At 45.6% G+C, this 16845-nt stretch overlaps 1 protein-coding gene across 11 annotated transcripts in view; it reads left to right on the top strand.

Annotated features, from left to right (window-relative positions):
• nav2a (neuron navigator 2a) overlaps positions 1-16845 on the top strand; it is a 130665-nt gene that overhangs the window by 69635 nt on the left and 44185 nt on the right. For 9 of the 11 annotated variants that reach the window (XM_031830611.1, XM_031830609.1, XM_031830613.1 and 6 more), the window contains 5 exons: positions 3820-5050; positions 6425-6534; positions 7065-7173; positions 9604-9999; positions 14456-14578. In XM_031830611.1, coding sequence (XP_031686471.1) covers positions 3820-5050; positions 6425-6534; positions 7065-7173; positions 9604-9999; positions 14456-14578 — 1969 coding nt within the window. The remainder of the gene's footprint in view (positions 1-3819; positions 5051-6424; positions 6535-7064; positions 7174-9603; positions 10000-14455; positions 14579-16845) is intronic. The other 2 variants (XM_031830610.1, XM_031830606.1) reach the window with 1 other exon arrangement.

Here is a 16845-nt window from a genome sequence, read left to right as displayed (position 1 = left end):
TTTTACTCATCAATCCACACACAACGTCCCATAATGGCAAAGTGAAAACAGGTTTTTAGACATTTCTGAAAAGGTATTAAAAGTAAAAAACAGATACCTTATTTACATAAGTATTCAAACCCTTTGCTATGAGACTCAAAATTGAGTTCAGGTGCATCATGTTTCCATTGATCATCCTTGAGATGTTTCTACAACTTGATTGGAGTCCACCTATGGTCAATTCAATTGATAGGACATGACTTGGAAAGGCACACCCCTGTCTTATGTAATGTCCCACAGTTGACAGTGCATGTCAGCAAAAACCAAGCCATGAGGTCGAAGGAATTGTCTGTGGAGCTCCGAGACAGTATTGTGTCGAGGCACAGATCTGGGGAAGGGTACCAAAACATTTCTTCAGCATTAAAGGTCCCCAAGAACACAGTGGCCTCCATCATTCTTAAATGGATGAATGCAACCACCAAAACTCTTCCTAGAGGTGGCCGCCCGGCCAAACTGAGGCAATCGGGGCAGAAGGTCCTTGGTCAAGGATGTAACCAAGAACCTGATGGTCACTCTGACAGAGCTCTAGAGTTCCTCTGTGAAGATGGGGGAACCTTCCAGCACTCCACAAATCAGGCCTTTATGATAGAGTGGCCAGACGGAAGCCACTCCTCAGTAAAAGGCACATGACAGCCGCTTGGAGTTTGATAAAAGGCTCCTAAAGGACTCAGACCATGAGAAACACTATTCTCTGGTCTGATGAAACCAAGATTGAACTCTTTATCCTGAATGCCAAGCGTCACGTCTGAAGGAAACCTAGCACCACCCCTATGATGAAGCATGGTGGTGGCGGCATCATGCTTTGGGGATGTTTTACAGCGGCAGGGAATGAGAGACTAGACAGAATCAAGGGAAAGATGAACGGAGCAGAGTGCAGAGAGAGCAGAGTGCATGGCTGTAACTTAACAAAATGTGGAAAAAGTCAAGGGGTCTGATTACTTTCCGAATGCACTGTAGATGAGATTTTGGTTTAATCCATTGTTCAACACAGGTTTTTGGTATGAAAGAGACTAGAGTTGGTGTGTGTGTGTGTGTGTGTGTGTGTGTGTGTGTGTGTGTGTGTGTGTGTGTGTGTGTGTGTGTGTGTGTGTGTGTGTGTGTGTGTGTGTGTGTGTGAGAGAGAGAGACAGAGTTGGGTTATGGCAGGAATTTCACTGGTGGTCTGTGGTTAAGTCCTGAGGGCCTCTCTGTCTGTTAGACTCAGATTGCAGACTACTAGTTGACTGCACTAATTGAGTAATTAAGATTTAAACACTAAAACATGTGTCTTGTGTAAACTACGAGATTGCACAAGTCATATAGAGGCACAAAGATGTGTGTGTGCGTTGGTGGAATTATATTTCTGTCCCAAGGTAGTGAACTTTCTCACAGTGATCTTAGCCAGCTCAGGAGGTCTATGACCTCTTATGAGTGTGATGTCAGCAGTCCATGTGTTTGGGATATTGGACGAGACGAAAGTGCCACACAGTGAACTCTTTGGGTCAGAGAGAGGGAGAAAGAATGCAGGTCTGTGGCTCAGGTGTGAGTGTTTATGTATATTGATACATCGTGTGTCAATATAGGCAATTGTGTGTCCAAAACAGGCAATTGTGTGATAAAATAAGGGGATTCAATTTAGTACAACTTTATTGACAACCATGGGCCAAGGTCTGACCCAGGATGTGAAATGTGGATCTCCTTTTCATTCAAACTGGGGCATCTTATGTGGTCATCTGGTTCTGGGTCATCCCCGGACATGCTCTGTGTTTTTCTTGTGTCCAGTGTCCAAGCCAACACAATGTCCACTTCTGAACCAAAACCCCAGCTGGTTTCACCCCCTATTCTCCCTCTGGGTCACACGCTGCTCTGTTGGCATGATGTAAGCTTCTCAAAGTTCCCCTTTTCCCACATCCCATTCTCAGTGAGTCTGAATCTCTCTCTTCTCTTTCTCATTATCTCTCTCTCTCTCTCTCTCTACCTCTCTCTCTCTCTACCTCTCTCTACCTCTCTCTCTCTACCTCTCTCTCTCTCTCTCTCTCTACCTCTCTCTCTCTCTCTCTCTTCTGTAATTCCTGCTGGTCCTCCTCTCTCTCATTCAGGCCCTCCTCCAATAGGAAGCCAGCTATTAGCAACCTGACCCACTTTCCGCTAGCATGGCTAATTGGGCCCTAATCACTTCCTAATGGGCACATTTTTTTTCAATGCGCACACAATAAATACTGAACTGGGGAGAAACGACAGTGGCATGAAAAGCAATTAGGGCATGAAAGGCGCTTAAAAAAAACAGGAATAAATGTGGTGAAAATGGGATGTGGCATAAAGATGTGGAGTGTTTAATATTCCTAGTAAATGTGTGAATATTAAATTAGTCGTGTAAGGAGTTACCACAATAAAGTCCAGTGTTTAGAGTCATATTAATGCGGTATACTGAAAAAAGGGTTGCAAACTGCACTGTAAGTAGGGTTCTTCGGCTGTCTCCATAGGATAACCGTTTTTGGTTCCAGGCGGAACCCTTATTGGTTCCAGGTCGAACCGTTTTGGGTTCCATGTAGAACCCTCTGTAGAAACGCATTCTACTTGGAACCGAAAAGGGTTCTACCTGCAACCAAAAAGGGTTCTTCAATGGGTTCTCCTATGGGGACAGCCGAAGAACCCTTTTAGGTTCTAGATAACACCTTTTTTTTTTACAAAGGAATTGCAATGGATTCAATTTGAGATCATTACTTAATTGACTATGTTTGTGAAAGTATTTGTGCAGCAGGATAGTAGCTTCTGTTTTGCTGTGTCCATGTGGTGTACTGGCTGGCTAATGGGTTGGGCATGGGAGTGGCCACAAGGGGCAGTTTGGCAGTTTGGCTTTGAGTGTTCAAGGTAACGCTAGCAGTAAGTAGGCTCTGGGAGACTCTACAGGCACGCAACAATAACTACACTCTATTCTTGTACTGTACAGTATTAGCCTCTTGAGGAAGAATATCTTAGCTACTTTATGAGTTCTGTGTCTACGTGGGTTTTGGATTTGATTGTGACTGTTATTGGTAAGTCAAACATTATTGATTTAGAGGGGTAACAGTATACACTTTTTTTAAGTGCTTTTGGTGGTTTTCTTGTGCTCTGTAACAGTGGCAGACTGTTGTGTGTCTTCTGTAAAAAACCTTCATTTAGACAAAATAGTCAAATGAACGAAAATATTTTGTGTTTTTGTGTTTTAGCTAGCTCGTTTCCACAGTACTTCAGAATACAGCCTTGGAGTGGAGCAAGTCTTTATGTGAATTGGAAGATAATGACCAGCATCAATCCAGACCTCCCAGGGGGCATCAGTGGCAGTGTTGTATCTCAGCTCAAATTCCTTGGCCTAACTTTAAAGCGCTTTCCCTCATTGTTTTTATAAATAGTTTATGATGGGCACTCTCATTGTTATTGTCCAAGGTCTCTAATAGTTTGCAGAGCGTCGTGGGTTCGCTGGCGTTAAGTCATGACAGGGTTTGACTGTGTCAACACAGGCTAACCTGAGCTTTCCACAGTGCAGGACCTTATATGGACAGTTAGTGTGGGGTCTGTGAGAATTGCTCTGTCTAACCATCTCTTATTTCTCTCCTTTCCCCTCTCCTTATCCTCTCTCCCACTCCTGCTTTCCCCCTTCTCTTCCTCCTCTTCATCTTCTTCACTCCTCTCATCTCCGAATCCCCTCTCACTCCTATTCTCCTCTCGGTTATCCTCTTCTCACTTCCTCCTTTTCTTCATCCCTTCCACCTCTTCATCCTCTCCTTTTCCTCTTCCTCCTCTTCCTCCTCTTCTTCACAGAACCCTCGGAGGGCATGACTTCACAGACTCCGGTAATGACTGAGCATGCTCCGTCGTCCCCAGCGGCCGTCTGCACTTCCGCCAACAGCGCCTCTACCTCGGCTCCCATCTCTCCAGCCTCCTCCTCCTCGGCCATCCCCCACCCCAACTCTAGCAGCAAGCCCTGGAGGAGTAAGTCTGTGAGCTCCAAGCACACCACCTCCTCAGCCATGCTCTCTGTCAAGCAGGAGAAGGATGCCTCCTCTAAGGCCTCCTCGTCCACCGAGCCCCCCCCTAAAGTCATCCAACAGAAGTCTATGCTGGAGAAGCTCAAGCTGTTTAACAGCAAAAGTGGATCTAAGTCCTCGTCCTCCAGCACTCAGGGGGCTCAGGCGGACTGCGGTGCCCCCGCCCGGCAGCTCGGGGCTGGTGGAGTGGAGAGGGCAGAAGCAGGGTCCAACACCGACTCCCTGGAGGAGGCGGAGGGGAACGCCCGTCCTGGCGTCAACGGGACCGGTAACGGGACGACCCACGGTGTGGCCCCAACCCATGTCCCTACCGTCGCCACAACAACCAGCAGCCCCAAGATCGCACTGAGGGGAATCGCTCAGCGCACATTCAGTAGAGCTCTGACCGCTAAAAAGAGCTCAGTGAAAGGACTGGAGAAGGAGAAAGAGAAGGAGAGGGGGAAGGAGAAGGAAAGAGGGAAAGAGGCGGGGAAACACATCTCCACCACAGAGAGGATGGAACTCAGGGGGGAGGAGCCTAAGGAGGAAGCGACTACAACTGTCGCAATGGAAACGGAACCCTCTTCCAATAAGAGGACTTCTAAAATCGCCAGTTTCATACCCAAAGGGAGCAAAGTGGCCAAGAAGGAGAGTTCTGTCCCTGCACACAGCGGCATACCAAAGCCAGGGGGTAAAACCTCAGGGGTAGGGGGGAAGGCGCCCTCGGCAGGGGGGAAGGAGGGTGGGGAGCGTCCCCGGAGCATGCGGTTGGGGGGGGGTCTGGTCCTGCACCGTGGACACCTGGACAAGGACAGGGACAGCAAACACTCTAGCTCCACCTCTAGTCTGGCTTCCACAGAGGGCAAGGCCTCACAACAGGGCAACAGCGCCGCCCCGGTGGTGGAAAGTGGAAGTGGTGGCGCCACACAGAGCACAGCCTGCAACACGGTCAGCGTCCAGCTACCTCAGCCCCAGCAGCACCACAGCCACCCCAATACAGCCACCGTAGCACCCTTTATGTACAGGTGAGTGATGCACATACTCTGGACTGACAAAACTGTCAACTGTAACATTTGTCATGATGTGTCTGCCCGACCAAGCCTTTGTGAATCTGTCATAGTATCCTGAGAAAGTCTGAAAGGATCCTAAGTCATTAGTCACTGATCATTTAGTGGGCATCTGCAAGCTGTTTGCTAGGAATTTCCCCTAGAGTCACTTTCCCACTGTGTGTTTGTATGCTCACTGACCACTGTATCTCAGTCCCAGTGTGATATGGGTGGAGCCACTGAATGGAGCCATTCTAACCACCTCTAGTTATCCCCCCCCCCCCCCCCCCCCCAACTACAGATTGCCCCTTTTAAGTCTATCAACAGTGTGCTGGTTTTAACAAGTGTCCATTAGGCCTATGGATCTTTTCTTCATCAGCATGAATTAGATTGAGCAAGAAAAGCTCCACTTCTATTCCATCGGCTGGGATCTGCGTTGTGCTGCTGTTGCAAGGGTGCATATCTCACTGGCTGTCCAAAGGTTTCAAAAACAATAGGCAGCGTAAACGTCTTGAATTCAACCATTATTGGGTTCAAATGCACATTTAGATTTGTGAACAGCCGTCCACAACAACCACAATCCGTAAGGCGCTAATAGCTAAATGGGAGAGCAGCAGTGTGATTCACATCAATGCGTGGTGTAGATATCAATAATAAGTGATATCCGTATCGCTGTAGTCTACACCACTGCTGTCACCTTTACCTCCAAGCGTTTATTCAAGTTGGATAATCTTTGGATGCCGACAGCAGTCGCACCATTGGAAGACATAGCTTGGACTGTAGCCTACGAAAGCCTATTTCTGCTCTTTTCCAGCGATCCATCAAACACATTTGTTGTGTCATCATAGTGATCTCTGACTTGTGGTCAGACTCGCTCAGGTGGAACAAACTTAAACTTGCGCCTTTTTTTTCAATGCTGAGTTGAATGTCGTTGAGAAAACACAGAAGCGTCAAATATTTTTGTTGTTGTTGTTGCTAACATCCTTTTCTGAATGGAAAAGTAATCCTCGACGTAATCATCTAGGTTTTCAAAAGTATCTGTAATCTGATTACAATATTTTAGCTGGTAACGTAATGGATCACAGTTACCGTTTTTTTTAATCCCTTACATGTAACGGAATACATGTAATCTATTACTCCCCAACCCTGCCTCTGATCCTCCCCTGTATGAATAGCCCCCCCCCCACACTGCATTACCCTTACACTCACCACTTAGGAACTTCCTCTCCTGACGTTAGCCGGTTATAGGGCATTAACGGGTGGATCATACATCTCTGTTTTAGAAAAGGGGGGGAATTGACATTGACAATCCAGATATTCCGTTTGACACTTTGACACTTTGTTATCATCTAGGTCACAAACGGACGTGGACGGTATCATGGCGACAGAGGCAGGGTCAGGAGGAATGGGTGGAGAAAACGTCCCCTTTAAAACCAGCCAGCCATCCATTGAGGACCTTTCAGGTAGGCCATCGACTAGTTCGATAAAGAGAAAACAATACCTTCCATTTATGGAATTTTTATCATTCGTGTGCAATTTATATCTATAGGCTACGTTGAGCGTTTTCCTTTCATTATTTTAGGCTATCTGGCATTAGCGTGTAAGCCTATGTTCCGGCACCAAATAGCCTACACACCATTTGCCAAATGTTTTTGGGAATGGGGAGGAAAAAGTCAACGTCGAGCCACGCGGGCAAAAAAGGACGTCAGAGTTTGACTCTGACTGTAGCCTACGGCGCATTTTCTATATTAGCCGGTTTAGGGTCGGGTGTGGGCCTCAGATGTTCTATATTAGCCGGTTTAGGGTCGGGTGTGGGCCTCAGATGTTCTATATTAGCCGGTTTAGGGTCGGGTGTGGGCCTCAGATTTTCACTTTATAACATATTGTCCAGAGGTTGCTGATGGGTTATTAGCAGTTGCGGGCAGGTGAACAAACAGTTGACCCGCGCACCACTAGTGCCTATGTGCTCAGTCACCATGTTTATTCTGTACAGCAGAAGATCCAGAGACACGGCGGCTGCGGACTGTTAAAAACATTGCAGATTTGCGCCAGAACCTGGAAGAGACTATGTCCAGTCTACGGGGGACTCAGATCTCACACAGGTAAGAACCCCCCACCCCTGCAATGAGAATGAACAGATCCAGAACATGTGTCCAATCCAGTATCCAAACAGACTCCATATTGCAGATTCAATTCTAGATTCTGTGTGTTCAACAAGTTCCACTGACATCCATTAAGACATAACACACACACACACACACCTCCTAGAAAGAGACCACAATAGTCATCACAATAAAGCTATTCTTAAGCAATGATCCAATACACTTTCTCTTGTAAAAATCCCAAAAGCAGGCTGTTAATGTAAGGTTAGTTAGCACGTCTGTTTTTATTTTTTTAAGGGGTTGGATCAGCTTAATATTTCGTAAAGATTGTTGCTTCCATCAATCTAATTGTCTGCATCATTTCCAATCCCCCATATATTTTGGGGTTAAATATATATATATATCCATATACATACAGTTGAAGTCGGAAGTTTACATACACCTTAGCCAAAAACATTTAAACTCAGTTTTCCACAATTCCTGACATTTAATTCTAGTAAGAGTTCCCTGTCTTAGGTCAGTTAGGATCACCACTTTTATTTTAAGAATGTGAAATGTCAGAATAATAGTAGAGAGAATGATTTATTTCAGCTTTTATTTCTGTCATCACATTCCCAGTGGGTCAGAAGTTTACATACACTCAATTAGTATTTGGTAGCATTGCCTTTAAATTGTTTAACTTGGGTCAAACGGTTCGGGTAGCCTTCCACAAGCTTCCCACAATAAGTTGGGTGATTTTGTCCCATTCCTCCTGACAGAGCTGGTGTAACTGAGTCAGGTTTGTAGGCCTCCTTTCTTGCACATGCTTTTTCAGTTCTGCCCAAAAATTTAGGTTGGAGTCATTAAAACTTGTTTTTCAACCACTGCGCAAATTTCTTGTTAACAAACTATAGTTTTGGCAAGTCGGTTAGGACTTCTACTTCGTGCATGACAGAAGTAATTTTTCCAACAATTGCTTACAGACAGATTATTTCACTTATAATTCACTATCACTATTCTAGTGGGTCAGAAGTTTACATTCACTAAGTTAACTGTGGCTTTAAACAGCTTGGAAAGTTACAGAAAATGATGTCATGGCTTTAGAAGCTTCTGATAGGCTAATGGACATAATTTGAGTCAATTGGAGGTGTACCTGTGGATGTATTTCAAGGCCTACCTTCAAACCCAGTGCCTATTTGCTTGACATCATGGGAAAAAATCAATAAATCAGAAGAAAAATTTCAGACCTCCACATTCTGGTACATTCTTGGGAGCAATTTCCAAACGCCTGAAGGTACCATGTCCATCTGTACAAACAATAGTACGCAAGTATAAACACCTTGGGACCACGCAGCCGTCATACCGCTCAGGAAAGAGATGAGTTCTGTCTCCTAGAGATGAAAGTACTTTGGTGCGAAAAGTGCAAATAAATCCCAGATCAACAGCAAAGGACCTCGTGAAGATGCTGGAGGAAACAGGTACAAAAGTATCTATATCCACAGTAAAACGAGTCCTATATCGACATAACCTGAAAGGCCGCTCAGCAAGGAAGAAGCCACTGCTCCAAAACCGCCATAAAAAAGCCAGACTACGGTTTGCATCTGCACACGGGGATAAAGATGGTACTTTTTGGAGAAATGTCCTCTGGTCTGATAATAGAACTGTTTGGCCATAATGACCATCGTTATGTTTGGAGGAAAACGGGGGAGGCTTGCAAGCCAAAGAACATCATCCCAACCGTGAACCACAGGGGTGGCAGCATCAAGTTGTGGGGGCTTTGCTGCAGAAAATAGATGGCAACATGAGTGAGGATAATGATGTGGATATATTGAAGCAACATCTCAAGACATCAGTCAGGAAGTTAAAGCTTGGTTGCAAATGGGTCTTCCAAATGGACAATGACCCCAAGCATACTTCCAAAGTTGTGGCAAAATGGCTTAAGGACAACAAAGTCAAGGAATTGGAGTGGCCATCACAAAGCCCTGACCTCAATCCTATAGAACATTTGTGGGCAGAACTGAAAAAGTGTGTGCGAGCAAGGAGGCCTACAAACCTGACTCTGTTACACCAGCTCTGAACTTTTGCGACTTTTGAGACTTCTCTGTCTGATGCCCTATTCTAGTTTGTATGTAATAGAGGGCTTGTTCTCCAACCCCACTAGACTGTGTCTTGTGTCTGGTTCTTTCAGCATGATCCCCCCCCCCCCCCCATTTTTTTATGAGAGTGTCAGTGTCTTTGATCCAGTAGTGGCTTGATGGAGCAGTGGTCTTGTCTTTGGATTTTGATTGAAGCTCCTGACCCAGTCTCTCTCCCTGCTGCTTGCGCTCCCTTTCAAAGGATTAGAGAGGTCTTACCCACTGTCTAGTCTAGTCCAGTTTAATGCTGCTCAGCTAATGTCTCGTCTTACACTCAGTCTTTTTTTTCTGCTTCCCCACCCCCTCCCTACCCCAGCACCTTGGAGACAACCTTTGACAGCAACGTCACCACGGAGATCAGCGGTGGCGGCGGGAGTGGGCGGAGCATCCTCAGCCTCACTTCCTCTCGGCCCTCCCTGTCGTCATGGCGACTGGGCCAGTCCAGCCCTCGTCTGCAGGCGGGGGACGCCCCCTCCACGGGGAACGGTTACGGGGGTCGTGCCTTGGGAGGAGGGGGGCAGGGGGGGCGCTACTTGTACCCTGGCCCCCTGCGGAGACAGCTGGCGGGGCGTGGAGGTGCCCTCGGTATGGATCTGGGGGAGAGAGGGGAGGATATTGACCTGGAGGGCATCGCCATGGAGGTGACGGGCTACATGAGTGACGGGGATGTGCTGAGCAAGAACGCGGCGCGCCCTGATGACGTCACGAGCGGGTGAGTATTCTGAGAGAACTCGCATATGGTGACAGGGTCAAAACATGGAAATTGTGTTTTGCAAATTGCAACTCATCCCTTTTGGGGCTGGCTTGGTTGGTTTTGCGCCCTTTCTCATAGGTTTCGGGAATGAATGCGTTATAAGCGGCTGTCGTGTCACAAGAGGGCGCCAGTGTATTTGTAATCTCCCCTATGTGTATAAATGTGAACATGGTTTCAGCCATTTCAGTTTGTATTAAAGGGGAAATACTGTTTTACTGTAATAGCTTTTTGAGATGGTATCCGCAAAGCGTCTCAGATTAGGAGTGCTGATCTAGGATCAGGTTTCCCCTGTCCATATCATTTTATTAATTATGATCTGAAAGTCAAAACTGATTCTAGATCAGCACTCCTACTCTTCGTGAATACTGGCCCAGATCAGATGCTACCTCTGTCTCCCAGAGGACAGTAGCTCCACTCTGTGAGTTCAATCCAGTAGCGTTGTGCCACATAACCTGTTGGTTTTCTAGTCAGTGCCCATGTTGAAGTCAGGGTCCATGTTGTAACAGGCCCCCTGCATACCTTGGCTGTCATACTCTGCAATTTAAACCAATGCTGTCATCGTTATTATCATATTAATTTACACACTGGGAGCCAACTCTGCTGCTGATGCCAGAATCGGGAGAGTGAACGGCCAAAAAGAGAGAGAGACTAAGACTCTCTCTCTTTTTGGCCATTCACTCTCCCCGATTCTGGCATCAGCAGCAGAGTCAAACATCAACAAGCAACAACAACAAAAATCCTAAACTGCCTCAAAGTGTTAAGAGGAAGGAAAATAGCCTTGGTTAAGAGCACATAATTCAGGGGTTACCAAACCTTTTTCGAACCCACCATGTAAAATAAAAGGGGCTTAATTGTGGCTATACTTCTGACAGTATTTCAATCTATAGGAAGTATAGTTTGAAGTGACGGAAATGCACCAGAAAGGTATTGGGAAGTTCAGAAGATCATCAGGCGATACTTTTGTATGCTCTTCTGTGTAGAACAGAACATCATCATTGGTAATGTTATTTTCCTCCCTCTCCCCAGTCTGATTTAGTGTCTGGTCCAGTCCACTCTGTTCTAATGAGTCCTGTGCGGCTTATGGGCAATGTAGAGAGTCTTATCTTTCAGTAATGGGGTCATAATATTTTGTAGCTTAGCCTTTTACTGCGGTGGGCTAAATCAGGGTCGGTTTCTCGGGTAGTCTTAAACAAATCTACTTTGAAACAAAAGTATACACCTCACACACATGGTTATGGGTTTAAACAAAAGAACAAACAAGTCCCATGTCAGACATAGAGTTGAAATGTCTTCAAATATGAGTTTGCATCCCAATATTACACCTTATATACATACAACAAAACCGTTTGACATAGAAACACTGGATTTTCGGCAGGTAAAAAAAAACAAGTTATATTAATTATGAAAAATATGAATAACATTCCACCCACGATGCCACTAGAGGGCGATTTGTTCATTTGACTGCAGGAAAGGGCTACACCATTCAAAAGACAGAGCCACATTGGTAGGAAGGAATCAGAAACCATTTATTACAACCGGCATCTAGCTACCGGAGTTTACCGACGTAACCCCGGTTCAATGAACCAAAGCTCAAAGTTTCTCTTGCGACATAATCACTTCTGCAGAGCCACCTGCCCTGAAAGTGGTGGTGTTAAGTTCTCCCCCTGAAGCACTCAGATAACGCATCTCAAACAAAACACACACACACACACCTGGGCAGGTGAGTGTTATGAAAAGAAAGAGCCCAACCATTCCCCTGCTAGTGCAGTATGATATTCTACATCTATGCTTAGGGATTGGCTCAGGGTGGGACGCCAGACAAAGTCGTAGTGAGATGAGCGATCAGGAGCTGCTCAGTATTATACTACGGTTGGGTCTAATGCTGAATAAAACCGCCTATTCCACAAATTACCACCGGCTCAATCTATGACGTTAAAATGCCTATGTACTCTGTTCCATCCGACTGCACAATCCACGGTCTCATCAGCCCAGCCAGGCAATTTATAAACTTGATCTCCGCTATAAAAACCATCTAGACATTATCTCACATTTCCTTTAGACTAACATTTTGTTTTCAACAGCGGAGACTTGTTTAAACCTTGCTGTCTGTGTCTCCGACGTTTGCAACATTGTTAAATATATTCAAATTTCATCTCCAGCTGTCCCATAGAAATGAACGTGAGAGACGAATCAGCAGGCATCCTTTTTCATGGATATATACCAAGAAATGTCAATTGAAAAAAGGTTGAACGAAACGAAGTGCATCTAGTTTGCAGTCTTTCCAGCTTCAGTTTAAAGTGATTGTGGAGGAGCCATTAACTTTATTTTGATTCAATTATTCATCCTATTTCATAGACCACAAGATATAGACCCGACACAAATCTAGGGTTGCTACCCATTCGGTTGCTAGAGACACGACCCAGTCGTTCAGTCTTTTTGTTCTGTATGTATGGACGTAGTACTCCTTCATGTAGTACTGCTTCTTCCCCTCAGTTTTGATAGAGTCTCCAACCCAGGTCAGCTTGCCATCGTTCGTTCTAAATGTTTCATTGGCAACGTTCTTATCCCTTGCTTGCTAGCTAGCCAACTACGATTCATTTACAGTCACGTCAAAAAGTGCAGCCAGAATAACAGCAAAGTTGCTGCGTAAACTGTTTTCTAGTGACATTTATTTGGGTACATCCATAACAATGAGCTAATGAGGTGTGATTTCGCCTGGCATAGAAAATGTGCTCACTCGTCAGGACACTGTTGGTCAGAGGAGCTAGCCACCAACACAGCTAACACAATCACTTCAAACGGAAACTGGAAAGACTGCAAACTAGATGCACGTCGTTTCGTTTGACCTTTTTTTCAATTGACATGTGCGTATGAATGGTCCCAACCTCGGCCATCAATCGATTGAATGGTCAAAATTAGCCCTTATTCCAATGGCTGTCGTGGAAATGGTGTGACCAGATTACTCCTGTAGCCTGGGGAGTTGTGTTTGTGTTTGTGTTTGTGTTTGTGTGTGTGTGTGTGTGTGTGTGTGTGGGGTGATATGGTGGAGCCTCCCCGTGTCTTAACCATTTAAAACAGACACAGATAGCTCAGTCTCCTCCCGCCTCCTCCCCCCTCCTCCCCCAGGCCTTGAATGTTTAGCCACCAATGCTAAGTTGGCATTAGCAGCTAACTGGTTCAGCCACGTGTTGTAGGTTTGACCATAGAGAATGAGTTGGCAGTGGGATTCCACGCCCGCCTACAGGGTAGTCACTATCTGGGCAAGTGGCAAAGTCATGCCTTTTTCTATAGTTGATCTTCTAAAAAAAATCTGATTTTAAACCTAACCTTATGCCTGACCCTAACCGTGAATTTAAGACCCAAAAATCGAAAATGTTGTTTTCATAAATGTTTACGATATAGCCAATTGTGTCACCGGCCCATCTAGTGGGACTTACAGGCATCGTTCTCTATCTTTACCATGTTAATCGAATCTAATTGTATTGGTCACATGCACATATTTAGCAGATGTTATTGCGGGTGTAGAGAAACGCTTGTGTTCCTAGCTCCAACAGTGCAGTAGTATCAAACAATTCACACAAATCTAAAGTGAAAGAATGGAATTAAGAAATATATAAATAATAGCTTGAGCGATGTCGAAGTGGCATTGACTAAAATGGAATAGAATACAGTATTTTAGTCAATGCCACTCTGACATTGCTCGATCTAATATTTATATCATTATTTAACTTTTAGATTAGTGTGTATTGTTGTGAACTGTTAGATACTACTGTGCTGTTGGAGATAGGAACACAAGCAGGTGTTTTCGTCATTTTGATAATAACTACACCAAATTGTTATTCAAATGACAAGATTTTTACTGAGCCTTAATGATATTTTAGTCAAAATCACTTAAGACTAGACTGAATCTATAAAAGGGTGCCAACATTAACACTGCACCAGGAACAACATCTTGGAAAGGTAGGCGAAGTACGGGTCTAGCTGCACTTGTGCGTGTCTGTGTTCTTCTGTGCATGTGCAGAGCTCCAGTGGTGTGGAGTTAATGACCGGTCCAGTCGACCAGCAGCCATTTCATCTGATTGATGAGACTGGTGCCTGGGCCGGACAAACAAGATGGATGTTCTTTCCTCTCCTAGTTGGTTTTATTTAGAGCAAGAAGGAACAGCCATCTTGTTTGTTGTTGGCTCTCTCTCTCTGGGGCGTTAGACAGAGCACGGCCCAACACTCGATCTTCTTCTTCCTGGCTTGAAAGCTGACACGAAAAACGGCCTTCTTTTAGTCAAACAATTTCAGTTTTTGAATCCGTCAAGAATGAACTGATTTCCAGCAAAAGTGTTGTGCAATTTTAACCGTGAGCTTTGACTTTGAAAACCTTGTGTTTTCTGATGTGACCTTTGACCTTTTCTGATGCCAGCTACATGACGGACGGCGGTCTGAGCCTGTACACGCGGCGACTCAACCGTCTACCTGACGGCATGGCGGCGGTACGAGAGACCCTCCAACGCAACACCTCCACGGGCCAGGGAGACGCTGACAGGTAGGACACACACACACACACACACACAGAACATTTCTCTGCATCATTGGGAGAGATCCTTACATTGGGTCACATTACAAAATGGTTGGATTTGTGTCCTTGTGACCTGCGTGGGATCAATGGAAAGGATAACAGGGCAGCAGTTTGACCTCTTTCTGGGAGAGAGAGAGGGGGAGTGGTTTAATGTGGATAATTGACAGCGGGAAATGGATGGAGGCATTATACCATTAAGATAGAGTGTGTTCGTATGGAAGAGAAGCGGACGGGTGTATGGGACCGAAGTGGGCTCTGTAAGAAAGAGTGACGCTAAGTAAGACTGCAGCTATAACTCCTCTCAATCTGCAGGTGTGAGTGATTTCCTGTTTTTCCCACCTTTTGACCTCCATGTCCCCTCCTTCCCTCCTCCTCCTCTCTCACACCCCCTTCTCCCTCACCTCCGAACCCCTAAGGTGAGAGACGAAAGCTTCCAGTCTCTCTCTCCTCGCACTGTGCACTGAGCCATCTTGACTTTTTGCCTGGCTCTTTCTTCTACCATCCTGCTCATACTGTATCTGTCTCACCTCTGCCCCTCGCCTCTCATAAAGGTCCTAAAGAGACCCCTCAAAGGTGTGTGTGTGAGAGAGCTTTTTCCTATTGGCAGTTGTTGATGAGAGAAAAAGGGGAGAGAGTGGAGCGAGAGAGTCTGAAATGCAATTCAATGATAAAGGATTTTGGGAACGATGTGGTATGTATTTGTCACTTTCATCTATCTGGGAGTTAATTTTGTTAATAGTGCATCACTGCTTGTGCCAGTAGTCTCTCTTTGTTGATATTCCCGACTGATCTTCAAAGAGCGTTCCACTCCTTTCTGAAAAAGCGCCGAGGTGGAGGGTTGGGGGAAGGATAGAGGCGGGGGAGGGTACATTTGGAGCAGCCCTCCTGAAGGAATGTCTGATAAATGTGGTTACTGGTTTTGGTTTGCATTAATTGGGAGAGTTGGAAAGTGGTGGATAACTGCGTTAACAGAATATAGCAGGGCTGAAATGGCTTCAGGGTAAAGTGTGTGTGTATATGTGGCGGGGGGGGGGGGCTCAAATGAGATCAGTCTAATTTAATAGATGACTGGGGGGTGTGGGGGTTAATGGAGCTTATTTGGGAAGATGGGGAATTGGATTTGATAGCTGACCACCTTACTATTCCGTGTGTGTGTGTGTGTGTGTGTGTGTGTGTGTGTGTGTGTGTGTGTGTGTGTGTGTGGCGTCCAGCTCCTTAGTTGGCCACTCCGTAACGGGCTGTGGTAGACTACTGGATTGGAGACCTATAAAACAGATCAGCTTTTAATGTCTTAATGATGCTGCTATGGACACCAGCATCTTAGCCTGCCGTTAGGGCCCAGTCAGCGATAGGGTTGGGGGTTGGGGTGTCAGATATCACCATGGCAATGGGGTAAAAGCCTTGTGACCTCAGGCTAAGCGCTTCAATGTGTCAGAGTGCACAAGGGGGGGGGTTGGAAAATTTGCCTAAAGACAGGAGATTCTAACTCAAGAACTAGAGTATTTAGTGCCGTGGACTCCAACTTTGTTTCAGCCTAGCACTAAACACACATGATTCAACTTATCATGGTATTGATGAACGCTGCCGTTGATGACGTAAATCAGGTGTTTCCTTGCTGGGTCGGAACAAAAGCCGGTGTTTTCTGTAGCTCTCCAGGACACCGACTGGTTCCTGATAAAGGAACTAAAACGCCTCATCAGAAGATGAGGAAGGGATAGTCACTACAACTGCCTCTGTTTTCACGCTCAGATGTGGGCAAATTACATTTCAAACTGGCACTATGGTTGCCGAAGAATCCCTTTTAGTTATGGGACGACACAGACCCATAGCGACAAAGGACTGCGAGTGTCACATTGAATTAACGTGTGTGTGTCTTTCAGCTCACATTTCATTTCACGGCCAGAGAAAGAGGAAGTATCTCATCTGTAACAAACCGTCCGCTGATTTGAATTCCTTTTGTCCGACCAGACAAAGAGACACTCTTTTCTGTGGTGTGTCTACGTGTGTGACTGTGGTGTGTGTATGTGTGTGTGTGTGTGTGTGTGTGTGTGTGTGTGTGTGTGTGTGTGTGTGTGTGTATGTGTGTTCTTGCAGATACAGTATGAAACAGATAGGAGGGAGAAATAGGAAAGCCCCAAACCACCCTTTGATTGTTACAAAAATAAATACAGTATATCCCTCGGTCCTCTCCTTCGTCTCTTATTTCTCTCCGTTCTTCACTCGTTGTGGATCTC

This window comes from Oncorhynchus kisutch, linkage group LG8 (genome assembly GCF_002021735.2).
Source record: "Oncorhynchus kisutch isolate 150728-3 linkage group LG8, Okis_V2, whole genome shotgun sequence".
Taxonomy (NCBI): Eukaryota; Metazoa; Chordata; class Actinopteri; order Salmoniformes; family Salmonidae; genus Oncorhynchus; species Oncorhynchus kisutch.
Note: the sequence above shows the minus strand (reverse complement) of the source record. Positions and strands in the feature narration are given on the sequence as shown.